Source organism: Podarcis vaucheri (genome assembly GCF_965113315.1).
Source record: "Podarcis vaucheri genome assembly, chromosome: 3".
Classification (NCBI taxonomy): Eukaryota; Metazoa; Chordata; class Lepidosauria; order Squamata; family Lacertidae; genus Podarcis; species Podarcis vaucheri.
In genome coordinates this window covers 79,235,709-79,256,238 of record NC_138761.1, presented here as the reverse complement: position 1 = coordinate 79,256,238, position 20,530 = coordinate 79,235,709, and the positions used below count along the sequence as shown (strand labels likewise).

Sequence of the window (20,530 nt, the reverse complement as noted above, 5' to 3'; positions counted from 1 at the left end):
ATGCATCTGGAGGACTGCCAATTAGATTTCAATTTGGAAAGGGAGCATTTCAGCAGGTCTGTTTATGACACTACATAGCAACTAGTGCTTGCAATGTCAGATAAAGCAAATTTCAACAACCAAGTTTTTTTGTTTTTACCGAGCCTACCTATAACTTTAATTCCAGTAAATTAATGAACTTGGGAAATCTGCATGCAAGTCCCACTGAGCACGACTGAGCACAACTGGATGAACATAGTTGAAGACTCTGCATCATCCAAGTCTCACACAAACTGAATTGCACATGTTATGTCATATCATCTATGCATTGCTTACATGATTGTGAACCACAACATAAGAGCAAGCCATGTGACCAAGACATTTCCCACTGTTGCTCGTATTAATAAAATGTACGCACAGCAGTAGCCACCTCACTAAGAAGTCTATAGATAAAGCAAAGATGGGGAACCTCGGGACTTTGGGCCAAAACGTGGCCTGTGGAGCAGGTGTGAGGGGTCCTGATGTGATCAGAAACCTTCCCAGCAGGCCCACCCATACGACAAGAACCTCTTCCACCATCAAAGAAATAACTTGGTTCTCAGACTAAAGGGGAAAATAAAATGTCTATACTGGCTAGAGAATTCCTATTTTTAGTATGTGATAAACACTATGAAGCAGAAGGAAAGAAAAATTGCAACATTTATGGACTGAATAGGAAGAAGGAGATAAATTATTCGAAGACATCAATTTGAGCTAGGTTGAACATCTGAGCTCAGCTAAAATGGCCGACTAAGAAGGGTCTGGGAACAATAGTAACAGTTTCTCAAAGAAAACATATTGAAATAAGCCAATGTGCATTTCTGGACAGCCAGAAGCAGACCTATTCACTACCATAAAAGAGGTGGAGTGGGGAGGAGAGAAGCAAAGGCTGCTAACTTGCCAGAATATCATGAGACACCAAAGGAGTAGGTGCTTCAACAAACACTTGCAAACTGCCCACTGCTCACCAGGGTGTTGTATATGGCATTAGAAAAGTAAGATTCCATCAGCAAATTCATACAAACGTCGTAAAATGCTCTTAGTATATTGATCTGATGAGCAGATTGTGTGTCTGAAACTGTTTTTTTATAAAAGCAAATCTGATTCCTAACCATTTTCATGCCTGTCTCAGTTAATATTTGGAATACTTCTGTGTCCAGACATGAAATTAAATGAAGAAACTGAGCACAATAAGCATTACCTATTTTCTTGACAAACTGGTCCATTTAGATGTATCCATTTAGTGTATCTATGATAACTTGCCAGGAAAACTATACCAAATACTATTTAGATTTATATATATATAAAAAAAACCCCATGCTTTCTTCTATCATAAAAGGTATCTTTTACACCCCCTGGATCTTAGAAGCTTTTGTGACAAGGAAGAGGCTTCATCACTTAATTTGAAATGAAACTCTCTTGTAATTTAAAACACATCTTCATCTTCCCAACAATAAAAAAATGGGAAATTTTACAAAGTGGATGTACATATAATTGTGAATGATGGCAATTAGTATGAAATTTTGCAACAATGACCCCCCTCTTTTTACAGTATCATGGACAATCATTTGATGCTTAAGAAACTAAGCAATTCGGGGGGGGGGGGTGAAGGTGGTCACGTAATAGACTTTTTTTCTTTCCCTATACTAAAGTGAAAATGTAACGGAGGCACCCAGATTCTTTCAAGTTTACAAGAGGAGCCTGGATTAAAAGAGCATTGAAACATATAGCACTGTAGAAAATCATACAAAACTGAAAGATAAGACTTACCATCCAGATGTACAGTGCAACACAGGTATGGAGAATAGAAGCATCTCGGAGGAAAAAAAGATGGAAAAACTTTGTCACAAAAATGGTCCCCAAATACTCTAGAGCAGACCCTCAAACTATATTAGTCTGTTTCTTACCTTGTCCATCAGCATGCTGACTACTGAAGATGGAAACTGGTCAGGTGAGGTTCTCCACCAAGTGCACTCTCCCCTTGCAGAAAAATAAAATAAAATGGGGCCAAGTCCAATAGGCTTCCCAGTTAAAGTCCCAAGCCCTCTCCAAAGTTTTGCAGTTTGCATGAAACATGTATATACAGGAGTGGACTGGAATGCAAGAAGAGGAAGTATGCATTCTGGCTGAGTGCAATACATTTCACTTACTTATAGAGGTGTCCATTTTGGTGCCTATGAGTTCATCTGCAAACAGCTGTGGTATGCATTGGCTACAACAGAATGCTTCTTTCAAGCCTAATTTCAGTTGGGAAAGAAGCCCTGTGGATGCTAGGAAAGGCCTCAATGGACACATGTATGCCCCACCCCCACCCCCCGCGCTGGTGATAGATACCACGGATATCAGCACAGTTGGTTAGAGCATGGTGCCGATAAGGCCAAGGTTGTAGGTTCGATCCCCGTATGGACAGCTGCATGTTTCTGCATTGCAGGGGGTTGAAGAAGTAGATGAGCCTCAGGGTCCCTTCCAAGTCAACAATTCTATGATTCTATTCCTTCTCGCTAATCTACTGCCTTGGAAAAGTTGACATCGTTGGCGAGGAAACAAGACGGACGGAAAGGGAGCCTTCATTTGATTCCGTCACCCACTAAAGAGTTTGGTGGGATTCTACTCGGATCTGCTACAATGCTTTGAAGGCCCCAACTGTCATCTACTAATAACTATAAATTGACAAGTTGAGATTTGCAGGTACTAAGATCCTTACTAGGGTCAAACAGATTTGGTTCAGGAGTTAATTAGCAGTACACTTTCTGAAGATATTCTTTAAAAATAGTAACAGCTGGTGATCTAATAGGACCCACCCCCCCACTCTGCTCCAAAGCATACATGCAGGGGCTTCCTTCGTTCTGTGAAGAATTCCCTACTGCAATGTGGAACATTCCCCTTTATACAGATGAGAATAATAAAGTAATAGGTGCACAGTGGACCTTCTGGAACGCAGTCTACTGATGGGTTCCTTTTATCAGTTTGATGTGATCACAGCAACAGCTGTCACACCTTCTCAAAGCCAGACGTAGTTTGAAACAGAAACAGGTTAAGAAGCAAGTCACAATAAAAGGATTTTTAGTTTGCAATCAAATCAGTTAGAATACTGTAGGGTTGTCACACTGACATCAGTCTTTCTAGACATGCAATTATAAATCAAGGTAACATACTTCTGACCCATACTTGCTTTGAAGTGGGTTCCATGATCAGGATTTGTGGTCCTGAATTTTATAAATGAATTTACCATAAAAACAAAACAACTTTATAACAAAGCAATGTTAAAATAAGCATAAACAACTTTTGGCATCCACACACAAATATATACAACACAGAAACGGATCAATGCAGCTCAGTTTCCATCATTTTTTGTGGGCTATAAAATCACTTTTTCAGTTTCCTACTTTCTGGAAGTTCTCTAGTTAACCAGCTAGAAGACCTTACAAACCTCACTTGCAATATTATTAATCATATCTATTGCATAAAGCCACAGATATATGGTCATTTGTCAGTGGTCATTTGATAGTATTTTCAAAGGAAGTTGTTAATAAATCTTTCAACTGACTGCTTAACTGGAAACATTAACAAGTAATTTTTTATGCACTGAGAGCAATGTTACTTTTACATAAACCTTTAGAAAAGAAAAGAAAAAGAAATCCCAGTTAAGTATTAATTATTCTGGAAATAATAAAAAACACTCTGTTCCGTTAGACAGTTTGTTACAATATACACTTCTATTATTTCAGAAGACAGAGGCTTCATTTTGAAGAAGTCTATGCTAAAGATGTTATCTGAGACTCAGATTTTGAAGGCATCTCACTTGAAGAGGCTTAATTTCCCCCCCCCTCTAGAAATGGAGGCCTTTTGAGATGAATAAAACTCCCAGGTGTAGGAGCTTACAAGAAGCTACAATGCAGGTTCAAAAAGTCACTTTCATAATAAAAAGAACCTCCATGCTCTGCAATATTAAGTAGCCTAAGAGAGGCTTTTAGTTACTGTATTATCTGAAGTAATGATAGTTGATTTAGGAAAGAGATAATCTACTACCTTTACATAAGAATACGGTAACAATACAGAAAGGCTCTGAACAAGATTATGGAGAAGTTTCCATGGCAGTAATTGATAGACACACACACAAAAAAACCAGTCTTTCATCATTAACTCTGAAAAGTTAGTTTGGTTCCCTGACTTTGCCGCCAAGTCCATACAACTCACTACTGCAATTCAAATGACTTGTAAGTTGCTAAGATTGTGTAATTTAATGGAAGCGTGAATTCCATACATCAAATAAATTTGGAAATTACAGGGAGAATTATGATAGAGCTCAGAACTGTAGGGATAAAATACCATAAACATTCTGAAATATCTAACAAATCCAATTTACTACATACAAAATGTAATCATATGTGATGCAAAAAAAAAGTAAGCAGAGATTTGAATTAATATGTTTTTGCACCTGCATTCCTTCCTCCCTGTCTTAGAATCTGGTTGAAACTTTTTTTCCTTGCTAGGGATTCTTATGCTGATAATAGAAAACTGGGGTGGTGGGGAGAAAAGGAATTGATGACATTTGTATAGTGACCTGGGTAGCAATTCTTATAACTGCACCAGCCCTTGTTATTCAAGTATGGGAGCGCGGCTCGCTCCACCGTACAAGGAGCAAAACCGTACAAGGACAACAGAGAAGGGGGTTAAGAGGTTGAATTCTGCAGTGCGCATCTACACATTTTTAATACAGGGACAATGCTAGGACAGCTGTCACCGTTCCACGCAACACGGACACCAGCTCTTCTGTTAACATAAGGGGGCTGAAGCATCCTGACCTAACCCTGGCCTTGCTTAGATTGAACCCCCTCGCAGCCGCCAAGCTCATATGAAGTGTTTGTGAGCAAAACATCACTCAAGGTGTCAGAATGAAAGGCCTGACAGCCACAGCGTATTGATTCATTAGAGCAGAAAAAAACTTTACTGTTAGAGATTACCTTTGCTGCTGCCCTTTGACTATTTTTGCTTTAAAGGGGGGGGGGACCCTTCAACAATACCTTAAGTCATCAACTTTCCTTTACTTGTTGTCATTTCCTTCTGATAGTCCCTGCTACTAGGATTCAATGGTTTTGCAGTTGCCGTATGGAAGAGAAAAACATTGGCACTACTGCATCACCTTCCCACATTGCGTGCACTATTAAAACGTTACAGCCAAAGGCTACCGAGGGACCAAGTGCACATTTTAAAGCTAAGACAGCGTCCACCTGTAGACAGGGAATTGGCAGTCTCCATAAAGGACCAGCATTCCTTGCAATGACTGTGCGGAAAGTAACAATCGGCGTGCTGCTAATGTGTTTCATTTCACAGCTTCAGTATCTCCATTTGTCCAGCCTCTTGGAGCAGAGATAAGAGTCTTTTATAGGCTTCTCTGTTAAGGAGTAAAAAAACAAAACAAATCAAAAAAGTATATAACACTTTAATTAAAACCAGTGTCACAGAGTTTGAGAAATCAGTCATGTCACTCGTAGGTTACTTCAGGGGAATTTGAGGAAATCAACCTCAGAACTGTTCTGAAGCCTTGGGAAATGAAAGAACGCTGAGTACCTGTATAAGCACGTAAAAAGGTAAAGGTAAAGGGACCCCTGACCCTTAGGTCCAGTCGTGGCCGACTCTGGGGTTGTGGTGCTCATCTCACTTTATTGGCTGAGGGTGCCGGCGTACAGCTTCCGGGTCATGTGGCCAGCATGACTAAGCCACTTCTGGCGAAACCAGAGCAGCTCACGGAAACGCCGTTTACCTTCCCGCCAGAGAAGTACCTATTTATCTACTTGCACTTTGACGTGCTAGGTTGGCAGGAGCAGGGACCGAGCAACGGGAGCTCACCCGTCATGGGGATTCGAACTGCCAACCTTCTGATCTGCAAGTCCTAGGCTCTGTGGTTTAACCCACAGCGCCACCCACGTATAAGCAGGTGCAGAATGTCTAATGAAAACCATGGCCATGCCAAAGAGCCAGTAAGGGTTGTTCTGTAAACAGAGATGTGGGATAGCTCAGTCAGTAGAGCATAAGACTCTTAATCTCAGGGTCATGGGTTCGAGCCCCATGTTGGGCAAAAATATTCATGGACTGCAGGGGGTTGGACTAGATGACCCCTGGGAGCCCTTCCAACTCTGTGATTCTAACCGTTTCAGCCTGAGGGCCTCATTCTATTCTGGGTGGAGCAACAAATGTGAACTTTCTACTCAAACTCACCCCCCCTTCTGTTCTCCTTCCAAGGAAGCAAGAAGCATTGCCAGAACTCAAGGGCACATTTCAGCCGTGACAAAAACACCCAAGGAGGATGTGAAGCAAGGCCAGATAAAGAGGCCAGGAGGGCTGCATTTGGCCTCTAGGTGTGAGGCTTCTCACCCCTGCTAGACACCATAGTTAGACTCAATCTAACTTTGATTTAATATGATGCACCTAACCATCTGCATCACTTGTATCCATCCATCTGGAGACCAGGTGGATATTGTGATACAGATGCGAGTCTGCTTCAAGAGCCGGTTTTCCTGGTCAGATAACCCTGTATTTAAAAATTATGTAAGTTAGATATCCAGCAATTATTTAAGCAGAGGCCGTGACTTGCGTGCCTATGCTACGTCAGTAACAATTCCTTTGACCTTAAGAAGTGGACTCAGACAAGGCATAATGAGTGGAAGTCCTTAATTGTTCTGTGAACTGCCCTGAGACCTCCGGTTATAGGGTGGTATATAAATTCAATAAATATTATTATTATTAATAATAATATAAATAGTTGCAGGACTAAACTGGCTTCTGTTTCCACTTCCATAGCCTACAGAAAGCATCAGCATAGTTTGAAAACCACTGAAATGCAAGAAATGCAGAAGCTGTGGGGAGAGGCAAGCTTTGTATAAATCAGCTTCCTTCTGATAAAAGATATTTGCCAGGAGCAGCAAAAATAATATGACTTTTATTTCCTTCTAATTCTGAGAGCCTGCTTTTCAAGCACATACCAAAGACCCTTAGTGTCACACTAGCCTACTACTTATACATGGAGTGGGGGTGGGGACCCACTATATGATGTTTGCATGGAAAGCAACAGGTAATTAAATAAGCATTTATTGGGGCAATTTATATACTGCTTATATTTAAACAAAAATCTAACAGAAAATAAGACAGGGTTCACACAGCCAAAAAAGCAGAGTCCTTTGCGAAGCGATCAGCCTCTGATAACAGCTTACTGGCATATTTCGATGTAAAGCATTTAACAAAACACAAAAAGGTGTTTCATTTCATAAATCTCATCCATATTTGCTAAGTATCTAGGAAGAATTTAACTGGAGAAACCTACACTGTAAGTTTAAATAGGCCTTTTGTGGAGAGAGTGAACTTCTGTTCATCACCCAAAAGCAACCGTAATCCCCAAACATACCTTTGCACAGCGTTTCTGCCAAGACCTTGTTTGTACTCTGAATTCCTCAGGGCCTCTGTCATAGCAGGAATCAGGCTGATAACTAGAGACTGGTCCAAGACTGCCACTGCTTCCAAGATGCTGTAAACTTGATTATCATACACAGTAGTGTAATCTTGGATAAACTGCCTGAAGGAAGAAACAAGGGCATTTAGTGCAAGGTACAAAAAAACTGATTCTCAGAAAACAAACTCTACTGAATAAATATGTACTTCTATTTGAAAACGAGTCCAGGGAGCTCATAGGATCAGATCTAGAAGCAGCAAGAAAGGGAGTATGGTAATATAATATATACACATTTTTAATATAAACAATGTAAAAGCTAACCACTAATCGAGGAAGTATACAACACTTATTGTTTCAATACAGCATGTGCTGGAGAAAGTACTCAATTCAAAACATTATGGTAAACCATAGTTTGTACAAATGACAATTTAAAACTTTGATGAAAAGCCCTTTATCCATTTCTGATACAACAAGTGATCTAAAATTCCACCCTGTGCCCCTGGGTGTGATAAGGGTAAATTGACAAAATCATGTAGAGTCAATGTTAATCTTAGGAAATTTGAATTTCAGAGGGATGCTGAGCTTACCTTTCCGTCTAGCTATCACTTGTTGAAGAAGTGTGCCAAATTTAAATGAAATTCTCTGGCCAAAATATGCACCCTTTCCTTCTTTTAATAGTTCATCATTTTGATTCAAGCTTTTAATCTGACAAGAAACCTATATCGGTGACCCCCTTGTCCCCACTTCTAAGAGGACTCTAGTGCCAAAAGAAACGTAACTATTCACTTGACTGCAAGTATTGCTAGCATTAGCTAATTCTGAATTCACATTTTGGGGTCAGGGATCCCCTCCAAACTTTCTAACACAAATGCTTTTGTGTTTCAAATGTTTTAAAATACAGTGGCACCTCAGGTTAAGAACTTAATTCGTTCTGGAGGTCTATTCTTAAACTGAAAATGTTCTTAACCTGAGGTACCACTTTAGCTAATGGGGCCTCCTGCTGCCACCACCGTGCGATTTTTGTTCTCATCCTGAAGCAAAGTTCTTAACCCGAGGTACTATTTCTGGGTTAGCGGAGTCTGTAACCTGAAGCATCTGTAACTCAAGGTACCACTGTACCTGCTTTTAAGTGGATTTTAAAAAAAAAGTTATTGAGAATGTCAATGTTTTGTTTTGTATTTTTGTAAGCCACTTAGAGGTTTCCTAACAATCAAGTGATAAATGAATGAATGAGGGAGCCCCAGACAAATTCTCACATTCATGATTTGTTCAAGCCTCTAGGTTGCACCGGCTTAACAGTGGTGTGAGATAGTGAATGCAAAAGAACCCCAGGCACAGATCTATGTCAGGCTCCCAACTGCAGACATTTGCCCTCTAAGGCATAAAGGGAGATGGAGGCAGGCACAGCAAAGCCACAGAGCAGAGGGGTAGCCAGTGCATCCCTGCTGTTCCTCACTCAATTCTAATCACATGGGGAAATTCAGCATCTGAACAGGGCTCAAATCGTACTTGCTGATGATGGTGTGATAATTTCACAAGAGGAAAGTCACCCACACGCCATGGAGGTGGGAGGCAGTTCCCTGCCAGGGATGATATGCAATTCTGTCCGAGGATTATCCTAACATGCGCCCCTGTGTTTTTAAGCCTGCAATGCCTTCTTTGTACGATGGCATTAAAATCCACTGAGGGTGGGGGAAGGGAATGAACGTGGCTTCGTTCTAAATAGTTTCCCCTTTCTTGTTTTGGCCAATTCACATGACAACCCGCTTTGCCAAGAATGGGAGTACTATAAACAATCAACTTCAAATTATGTTAGGGATAATTAGTTGCTTAAAAGAACATGTTTTCTGTCAAATGCCTTGCAATCGTTTCAGTGCCAATTGGCCAGTTTTCTACTTACCTAAACACAGAAATCAGCTGGGTGGCAAGCTCTCCTCCTGACCCCGCTTGGCAGCCTTCTACAACACACTGTAGAATCTCTGTAGACAGTTTTTTAACTGCAGAAAACAAATCACATGGAGCTTTCTAATAGTCAATAGAGGAAAACAGCTCTGGGAGACAATATAGGCTTGCTTCTCTCTCTTTCTCTCTCTCTCTCTCACACCATCCATTTTGAGTGGCACAAGCTTAAACTGATGCAAAAGGCTCATTCTGTTACTACAAGAATAAATTTCAACTGGCAGTTGCAGATTTTTCTACAAACCTAACACGCTTTACTTAGGAGTAAATGTTTGCTGAACTCAGTGGGCCTTACTTCTGGCCTTTGTAAAGGGTATGTTCATGACAGAGTAGAACCCGGCTCGTTTTAAGCTGGGGATTTGGCAACCCAAGAAGGCACCCTAGACTACTCAAATGCCTGATAAGTTTGTGTGGATGCCAGCATGCCTATAGACCAGGCATAGGCAAACTCGGCCCTCCAGATCTTTTGGGACCCATCATCCCTAGCTAACAGGATCAGTGGTCAGGGATAACAGGAGTGTAGTCCCAATACATCTGGAGGGCCGAGTTTGCCTATGCCTGCTGTAGATAGTGAGCTGCTCAAGGCATAGACCTGTTTCTTTGCTTATGCTCTAAAGGAGGGGTAGGCAGATTTCAGGCTTCTGTGAGCTATCTTGTTGTGTGCTAGAAAACCCAAATAGAAAGAAACACAGTTCAAATATAGAATTCTAAGGCAAGAACAAAACTTGCATGAAACCCAGTCCTTCAACACACAAAAATGCACTCCTGGTTATTCCCCCCACTCCGGTCTTAATTTCTGCAGTGCAGTTTAATAGAAGGGGAGTCTGAAGTCCTTGACCATCTTCCTCAAAATATCCAGAGATTTACCAGTAGATCCCTATGTACATTCTGCCCATCCCTGCTCTAAAGTATTTTTTTTATTTTATTTTTTAAAAAACCCAGTAAGTTCACAAGCTCACCTTGTGGTTCATTAACCAGCACAAGGCATTTCAACACAGAAGGGAGCAGCAGCTGCACGTCACACATTTCAATGCTCTTGGTCCTCCGAAATGCTTCAATAATGAAAGCGAGAACTGAAGCCAGGCGAGGAGGAGGGGCATGACCTTTGAACGACAGGTAACTTTCACTGGAAGGCAATCAGAAAGGGTCCAAAAGTGAATCAGCAGTGCCTATCTCATGTTCATTTGGATAAATAACAATATAGCAATTTATTCACATTTGCTTATTATTCAAACAAATCCATATGCCTCTATTTCAGCTTCCACTCAAATACTTTTATATCTACGCATTTTTTGATGAGGTCACCTCACCCTGTAGATGCTATCCTATCGGGAGGTCAATTCTGCACAAAGCTGGAATCAGGCCTTCAGTGTGGCACTTCCCATTGCACATCAGATAGGCGCCTTCTAAAGCTGTTGCTCTTTCAACAAGCCTTCTAAAAATCTTCATCCCAGCTGGTACCTATCTTGGAGTTGATTTTATGTAAGTACTGTTGCGATAAACTGTTGTTAATATTTATAAGTGTTTTTTAAATTCTATGTGCATGTATACACACACACATACACACAAACATTTATATCCCACTAAGGAATATATAACCAAGGAACTCAAGGTGGCATATGTGGAACTCTCTACTTTTATCGTCACAACAGCCGCATCAGGTACGCTGGGTGAGAGGCAGGTGAAGCCCAAGGTCACTTAGTGAACTTCATGACTGAATTTGAAGCCTAGTTTCCCAGGTCCTAGGCCAGCACTCTAACCACTACAACACACTGCCAATCGACAGATAGAATTGTTTATATATAAGTAACTGTTTTATATAAGTTATATCTGTAAACCACTCCTGGATGCCTCATGAGAAGTGAGTCATAAATAAACAATCATTTCTGTGCAGTTTTTCTTTTAATAAAAAATAATAATAACGTGAGTACTTTCTAGTGTTTAACAAAACCGGCATATCCCTGAGTGGTTTCCAAACTTTCACAACTTACCGTAAATTTCGCTCTATAACACGCAGATTTTTTGTCCTAAAAAGTAAGGTGAAATGTCTGTGCGTGTTATTGAGCGAATGTGTGGTCCCTGGAGCTCACTCGCCGGAGCGCAGGGGCAAAATAGGCAAAAATAAGATCGGGCGGGCGGGAGGAGGGAAGAGGGAAGGCAGAAGCTTTCCTGCATTCTGCCTTAGGGTCTTACTGCCCGCCCGCTTCTGTTGCTGCGTTTGCTCAAACTCAACAAAGAGCAGGGAATCCCCTGCCCTCCTGGCAAGCAGAGGGTTAAGGAAAGGATCGCGTCCTTCCTTCTAATCTTCCCTAGTCACACTGCGTGCAGGCTCCAGCCCACCACTTCCTCCTCTCCGTGCTAGGGACTCGCAGGCAGCCGAAAAGCATGCAGGTGGGAGAGAGAGAGAGAGGGCTGACTTGGGTGGTGGTGGTGGGGGGAACGACTTTTGCTTTTACAATGGTAGGTTTCTCATTTATTTTCCAAAAGCAGAGAGCCCTGCCCCCAGGCCCCCTCCAAATTACAGCTTCTCCAAGCAATGTACTGCTGGAGGGAGACAGTATGCTTGTTTGGAAGAGAAACCCTGCTTCCCTGCTCGTAAGTAACAGCAGGCTGGATTGCAGAGTGAGACATGGAAATCTCTGGATTTATATGCTGTATATCATATATCTTAATCTATACTTTCTACACGCGGCTGGTAAATCAGAATCTTTTTTTGCTTTTTGCTTTCCTTCCCTCCCCATTTAAAATGTGGTGACAAAGCACAGATCCACATGGATCCTCAGGATTTTTGCATTGGGTCACCCCAAATTCACCATCAGATCACATTACATGTCCATGGCTACAGTCTGTACCAAAAAAATCACGCACCCACTGTTGCCTGGGGCTGCAATGGTGCAAAAACGTGGTTACAAAGCATGGATCCACAGGATCTTTGCACTGGGTCACCCCAAATTCACCATCAGATAACATAGCATGTCCATGGCTACAGCCTGCACCAAAAAAATCACGCACCCACTGTTGCCTAGGGTCGCAGTGGTGCAAAAACGTGGTTACAAAGCATGGATCCACATGGATCCTCAGGATTTTTGCATTGGGCTACTCCAAACTCACCGTCAGATCACATGTCTGTGGCCACAGCATGAACCACAAAAATCATACATCCACTGTTTCATTTAGAATATTTTTTTTCTTGTTTTCCTCCTCTAAAAACTATGTGCGTGTTATGGTCGGGTGCGTGTTATAGAGCGAAAAATACGGTATTCTATAAGAACACAAGATGCCCCTGAAACTCTTTACCTGGGGAGAATGGTAATGTCAAATACATCATATCCGCTTTTCCTGGGCATTACCTGATGACTTGCATAGTGGTCTTACGGAGATGCAAGACTCCTGGGATGGTGGTGCTGCTGCACATGGCCAGCAAAATAGGGTGTTGCTGTCCAGCTCGAGGAGCGGAAGGTGAGGAAGAGAGGAAGCGCCCAAAATACTGCTGAATTGCATTTCCTAGCAACTGATTCAAATAGGCCCCTTGAGTCTGAGACTGGCAGCATATAAAGGACAAGCCCTACGAAATGGGGGGGGGGGGAGAGAGACACAACACGAGGAATTCACCATTATCCTAAAACAATTCCCATTGCCAAAAAGTCTGAATGACCGAGCAAAACTGAATGTTGCTGGCTACATAATGGGGGAGCCTGGCTTATATTGCCTGAAAACACTACTACAGGGACTGTCATCAATTTCTAGAGGTTTTGGAGTTTTAAAAAAGACGGAATAGGAATTTTTGGGTGCTGTTTTTTTTAAAACCACCTTGTGAAACTAAAGGTAGAAACACTGGAGAAGTTCCTTCAAATGATCCTAAAAATGTGGTATCAAATGCATAGCAGCATAATGAAGCCTGGGGTGGGGAAGTCCACAACATAAGGTTTGAAGTAACCTGTGGGATTTGATGTTTTTGTAATGTTTGAAAGGGAATGCACACCTGCAACTACAAGAAAGGCACAAGAATCAGAAACATCCCCCAAAAATAACCTACACAAAAACAAAATACTTCAAGTGAGATGAAAGGCATGCTGGGGGGGGGGGGAGAGAAGGATGTTCCATGGGGCAAAAAATCTCTTGGGTATCATTGTGGCTCTAGAAGTGTCATTTTTCAAAAAATATTCTTATACTGTATTGCTTACAGATATTATTTTTATAATATTTATATTTCACTTTTAATGTTTACTTTTGCATATACTCAAAAATGATTTGATTTCAGGAACTGTAGCTTAGACTTAAAAAACCTGGAGTGGTATTTTGCACGTAGAATTAAGCTTTACTGTATCTCACCCATAAGGCTCATCTGTTTCATACCTGGGATATTATTTTTGGACATTTTTCTTATTTTACATGAATCTTTGGTGGGTTTTTATCCCAGCTAAGAGTTAAGATGGGTTTCTGTCCATGACTTTTTGTATGCTCTGTGTATTCTCCCTCCCTCACTCCCCCCCCCGCCCTCAATCTGTATAAGCAGATTTCTTTGAGAGTGCTTCCAGAGATTGACAGGAACGGAGGTAAATCACGAGTCTTCTGTCATAAGGGTTATTATTGAAGAATTCACAAAGACTCTTACTTGGAATTCACACTAGCAAAATGGTCAAGCATCAGTAACAATAGAAAAATATATCATGGCACGTTCATGGGAATAGAAAAATGGGTGAAATGTTTTCTTTAATTCAATGGAGAATCAGTAATCCGTGCCAATATTGTTTGCATGTTTGCACTGTTCCACCAAATATGAAAACACAAAACTGAGTTTTGTTAGAGAATGCAGTTAGCATGATGGGGTTGGTGTACCATAAACATGCCATCAGCATTAGCAGCCATTGTTCATTCTACTTGGAATGCTGAGGCTGCCAGTAATAGGTTTGAAAATCTTCAGCCCAGAGGATAATTTTTAATTTTTTTGTCAATCACCTGTCTGAGGAGTTAATAATCTGTGTGTGTTTAGGGTAAGAAAATCTGCCCAAGAATTTTATCTTGGAATTAATACTTCAAGTGTAGATATGCACTGAAGGAATAACTAACCAGGATTTGTTACTAGTAGCTACAACAGGCAGGCTTGAGTAAACCTGCAGTGAGTGACAATAGTATCCAGGCAATCATACTATTGATGTGCCACAAATGTACCAAAATTGATACATGTGGACAAGGCAGGCTAGTTAAAGTCTATGGGCTTACTTGCAAGACCATATTTTGGCACAAGACTGTAGCCCTGGCATGGGCAATGCTCATTTCCATTATGGCACAATCAAATTATAAACCCAAGATGTGAAGGCAGGGGAATTTAGAATCCCTTGTCCTTTGAGTTACCTCTAATACTCTTTCCCTGGGGAGCCATCAAAAGGACTCCTATGAGCCACAGTTTGGGAATCACAAGACCTTTAAAGAACCCCAAGACTTCTACGAAAACCTCTAAGGTAGTAAGACATTGTCTCTTAAATCAAAACTGGTTTATCCCATGAACAGAACTTGTTATGGTATGATTCATATTTTTTTTCTGGGTTCAGAATGCTACTTGGGTTGAAGTACCTACATGCTACCTTCACAGATTGGCACCTGCTTTTGGTATCATAGGGAAGTACTCTGGGCTATTGGGGCCATAGTAATACAGATATTCAGGATGGAATTTACATACTGATGTTTTAATGTATTTTAATGTATTTTTAATCTTTTGTTGGAAGCTGCCCAGAGTGGGTGGGGTATAAATAATAAATGAGCAGGGTAATAATAATAATAATAATAATAATAATAATAATAATAATAATCTGTTCTGTAAATGCTTTTTCTCAAAGTGTTTTTAAAAATACATTGAATTTTCTATAAGACTCATCATTGCCATATAGTGTCAAACTGCATATTGCACTTAAAACACACTTAAAACATTTTATTTGCAGCTGTATAGTTGAGTCCCAGCTCCTCTCCACAATGAAAACTTTATATAGCAGCACCAATATCAGGAATATAGATATAGATGAAGTTTTTTGCCACATTGCCTGTGACTGTAAGAACAGGATGTTGGACTAGATGGGCCTTTGTCTGATGTACAAGACCCTTGTGATGTACCTTAAAAACTGGGGAAAAATGAATTTGGGCCAAGGGGTTTATTTACAAGATAGCACTCATATGTTTTTCTTTAAAAACTTATAAACAAAGTTCAAAGATTATACAGTAGACTATCTAGTTGATGAAAACTTTTATACTCATGATTTTAACAATGGTTTCGTTTTCCTTGTTTAAATTCTGTGCTTTCTTTTATGTAACTGTTTTAATCGTTTTATTTTCTATAAAGGGTATACAGTAAAAAAAAAAAAAATCTAACTACAACAGTTTCTCTCATTGTGTGGAGAAATCATTTGATCTCAATTATTTTCTTAAGCAAAGTTCCAAAGCCATTTAAATAGCAGTCAGTCCTACTATATCAGTCAATGACTATTTAGGTAGTAAGTTTCTTCAGGACTGTTGTCTTAGCTTGTAAAACGTTACAGGGAAGGATATGTAGCTCTGCTAGATGTTTGAACAACCACCAACATCCATGAAGCTGTGTCCCATTAGCAGGACTTTTAAGATCAACTGTTCAACAATATGTAAAAGGTAAAAAAAGGTAAAGGACCCCTGGACGGTTAAGTCCAGTCAAAGGCGACTATGGGGTTGTGGCGCTCATCTTGCTTCAGGCTGAGGAAGCCGGCGTTTGTCCACAGACAGCTTTCCGGGTCATGTGGCCAGCAGGACTAAACCGCTACTGGTGCAACAGAATACTGTGACGGAAACCAGAGCACATGGAAATGCCGTTTACCTTCCCGCCTGTTTATCTACTTGCACTGGTGTGCTTTAGAACTGCTAGGTTGGCAGAAGCTGGGACAAAGCAACGGGCGCTCACCCCGTTGCACAGATTCGAACTGCTGACCTTCCGATTGACAAGGCCAAGAGGCTCAGTGGTTTAGACCACAGCGCCACCTGCACGGTGTGTGTAAAAACAACAAGCCTCCGTTGCCAGCCATTAGTTTTCCATATCTATCTATCTATCTAACACAGACATACACACCTGAAGAAACAGAGGAAGATTCTCCCGAATGGCAGACAACATTGCTGCAGGCAGCTCTTTGTCTTGCTGGAGCACAGCATGTGGCAAGAGCAAGCAATCTATTATGCGGAACAAGAGCTGTTGTGCTTTGGAAGTAACCAGTAGGGGTGCCCAAGACTTCACAAGGCATCCTATTGAATAAAAACCCGAAAGACAAAACTGGTAAAAAGAAGACGGAAGGCATAAACAGGCTTTCTGCTAGGTTGCATTTCCCTTGGTTGTAACTATAGCAACCAAGTGTCACATTTTCACATAACCCACTTTAGTCAACCTGGGAATAGTGAATGTCCATTCATAGCAAAAATGAGTCATAAACTTTGGGCTAATAATGGGTGTGATTTTTTTAAAAACAACAACAACCTGTGATTGGATCTCACAACTTAAAAGTGGCACTGTGTTTCCCCTCTCGTGCCTCCATTCATCAAAAGACGTATCAATAAAAATTAAGTGGCGTACAGTGCCAGTACTTTCCCCAGGACTGCTGCCTTGATTCAAATCAGAGTTCAGCTGCTTTGAAAATCTTTATTTTTGTCTTTCAAGCCGCTAGGCTGAGTTGCAGTATTATTCTATATCCGTTTCTTTAAGTTTCAAAGGACTGTCTATATATTATGTGGATTACTAGTGCTATGTCACTGCTACACCCTCTTCCACCTACAACTATGTCTACACATGCTGGAAAACAGGGCTCCAACACACGCATAACATAAACAAGGAAAAGATTGAGACATTTGCTGTACTGCAATTGTTAATATGCAAGCAACACAGCACTTAGAACCACAGAATTCTACAGCCAACCCTTTGTAGTTAATCTACATGAGAAAGAATGCTAACTTATGGCACTTTCCTCCTGCATACAAATTACCTGTACTTATGTATATATGCTGTATCAAGGCTGGGGAAGCTGACCTTCCAAAGATCGCTATAATACAACTCTCATCACCCCTGACCATTGTTTAATGTCAGGTGTAGTTGGTGGGCTTTGGAGCCCAACAACACCTGGAGGGCCACAGCTAAACCACCTATAAACATTTGTCTATAGCAGGGATGGGGAACCTTTGTTCTTCGATTCCAATCCCACTGAAATCAATCTGACTTAAGTTAGTTGCCATGAAGTTCCATTTCATGGTTTTCAGCTGGACTTTGTTACAGCTTCACCTTTGCTGGATTGTTATCAAAGGTTCTAACTGGGAGTATCAATCAGAAATAAATTAGAATGCCCGCTTAGTTTTGCATATATTGTTTTCAAGCTATGCACTGTAATCAATGAAATAGGAACTACTTTTTAAAAGAAAAAAACACAGGGAGGATGTATGTAACTGAAACCAATACAGATAATGGAAGAGAATGAAAATAAGCTTTTACAGACATTATTAATATGCAAAAGTCAACCTGTCATCCCTGAAAATAAAGGCAACTACACTAATTTTGTGGAGTGGAACATAACACAGAAAGAGAGCAGACACTTAACAACAGCTCCAGCGGTGCTAATCTATTTTTTTTCTAACTATTCCGTAGGAACATCTGAAATAAAACTGCTCTCTTTGACCTAGACTACTATGTCCAATGGTCCTTAACACTGTAATTTACTCTAAGCTATTTCAAAGCTGAAAGACACAATTGTCTGGCAGCATATGCATAAATATCTGAAAGAAAATTATTCTTGTTTTGGTTATTAATTTTCCTTGGGCGGAATCAATCAAGGCTAAAAAAAACCCAACATTGAAAAATAAGTTTTAAAAACAACAATTTATACGACTTACCTTGAAGATTCAGGAACAACTATTATTATCATTATTGTTGTTGTTATTAATAATTATATTTACATATCAACACTGGAGATCACTATTATATATAAGACCAGGCTCAATGTCTCTTTAGGTATCAAGCGTTCTGTCCATCTACTTTTCCCTAATTCAAAACATTTACTCCTCCAGAATCATGTAAGAGGCAAAAATAGTGAGCCTCTAAATATTTTGCTCTTGCCTTTCCTCTGAAGCACCCTCACACAAGTGCACAGCTATATGGGATTTAGTCTATGTGTTTGGGTTGTCCTCTATAATGAGCTCTCAATTTATGTGGGGGTTATGTTCCGGGGATAGCACATAAAGTCATGTATAGTCAAAACACACACACTCTCTGCACCTCCAAATGCTCTCCCAAGGTGAGTGCAATGGCCGGTGGATTGCTGCTGCTTCTCACCCCAAGAAGCCAGCCCCTTTTTTACTTTTTCCAGCCAAGTGCTTAATGCTGAATTTGCGCAAGTTGCAAGCTGACTGTACCATCTTTAATCTCCACTAGAACAGCAGAGAAGCAGTTGCCTGTGAGAGGCTCAGGTGACCTTAATGAGGGCCCTGCTCACGTGCAGAGCTTTCCCCAGCCTTCCTGATGAACAAGCCATGGAAGCACGTCTCACTGGGCTAGTTCCAGACTTGCCCTTCCACAAACATAAGGGCTCCTTTTCATCCACAGAAGGAACCTGGTTCCAGTGGAAGCTTCTGATGGGCCGAGCAGGGAAAGGAGAGCGACATTTTCCATTTTTAACAGTTCTTATAGTCCACTCATAACCTTGTAAATGTGTTGTTACATTTCTCAACCACTGTCTGCCCTAGAAAGTGCACAGGAATGCTGTCCATGCGTTAGGGTCTTCATTGTGCATGTGTGTATACACATGGAAGCATGACAATGGACATGTCTGAATGAACGTGAGAAAGAGGAAGAGGAGGGGAAGCAGTGGTTCTCAAAGGATGTGGCAGGAGAGGATGGCAAGTGTGGCAGCAAGAGTCAAGGACAATCAAAGAAATATTTTAACATTTCAGTGTAGTATGGTTATCAACCCCCCCCCCATGGGAATGCTTCATGTTCTTATGTAGCTGCATTGTTTTATACTTTCTGGGTGTCCCACGATCATATGATAAATTAATTGTGGTCTATGTTGTAAATCAAGCACTGCTAGGAGTTGTTTCTTTTCGTTTTCCAACCTATTTCTTATTAATAAAAAAAGATGTGTGGCGTGAGCTAATTTTTATTCTGAAAGTGTGGCCCAGAGAAAAATGTTTGAGAACCACTGACCTAGAGAAAGGAAGACAATGTTTCAAATGTCAGTAGAAACAGTCCACATGACACTTAATGCCCTGGAATGCCTTGTAAGGCAGAACTGTTTTTCTTCTCAATTTTGGTTTCCATACCAAACAATTGGGAGGTGTTTGTTTTTTTTAAAAAAAATCATCCTTTTGCACAATTTTATATAGTAAAGGAATATGTGATATTTACCTATAATCCTGTAGGTGAGATGCAATCCTTCCGCAGGTCCTTTCTTTGTCAAGTAGGGTTTTACATATTTTAATACATCACCAAGGTATTCCAGTGCCTTTGCCACCATGGCTGATTTTTCAGCTAGTGTCTGAAGTCCACTGTAATTTTTACCAACAGCCTGAGACAATGAAAACAGGCGTGCAAAAATAATTAGTATAAGATAATGAGTCTTGGCCAATATTTCATTGAAATAAAACAAATATTTCTTCAAATGTGGGTCCAAACATTGCATTTTCAGAATCCTCCAAAACTGGGATTTTTAGGAAATACTGTACCTTAACAAATTGAAAAACAGCATCATTAGGGTCTTGTTTGGAGAGTGAATCATCAACATGAGCCTTTGCAAAGATATCTCTAACTTCTGGAAGTTTTAATATCAATCTTGTGAGCTCGGTCAGTTGTTCCATATAAGCCTTATCTATTGGTTATCATGAGAACATGGAAAAATAATTGGCACGGATCGACAGCAAATTCATGCAGCACAGCTTTGGATTCAACTCTAAATTTCCCCTCCCACCCTTGAGCCGGGGTGCTAATCAGCACTCGTGACTATGATTACAAAGTTGGACAATCAATTTTCAGTACTCAACAGCAAACAAAACAAGAAAGGCAAAGTAGTCTCTACTGCAGGGGTAGCCAGTGTGCCCTCTAGATGTTATTGGACTACA

General features: G+C 40.7%; 1 protein-coding gene across 2 annotated transcripts in view; it reads right to left on the bottom strand.

Moving 5' to 3' along the window:
• Positions 1-3,064: 3,064 nt before the first annotated feature.
• MMS22L (MMS22 like, DNA repair protein) overlaps positions 3,065-20,530 on the bottom strand; it is a 73,919-nt gene continuing 56,453 nt past the window's right edge. For both annotated transcript variants that reach the window (XM_082216611.1, XM_082216612.1), the window contains exons 18-25: positions 20,138-20,280; positions 19,821-19,980; positions 16,512-16,681; positions 12,775-12,989; positions 10,384-10,550; positions 9,366-9,462; positions 7,421-7,588; positions 3,065-5,413 (exon numbers count right to left, since the gene is read on the bottom strand). In XM_082216611.1, coding sequence (XP_082072737.1) covers positions 5,347-5,413; positions 7,421-7,588; positions 9,366-9,462; positions 10,384-10,550; positions 12,775-12,989; positions 16,512-16,681; positions 19,821-19,980; positions 20,138-20,280 — 1,187 coding nt within the window. In that variant the 3' untranslated portion in view covers positions 3,065-5,346. The remainder of the gene's footprint in view (positions 5,414-7,420; positions 7,589-9,365; positions 9,463-10,383; positions 10,551-12,774; positions 12,990-16,511; positions 16,682-19,820; positions 19,981-20,137; positions 20,281-20,530) is intronic.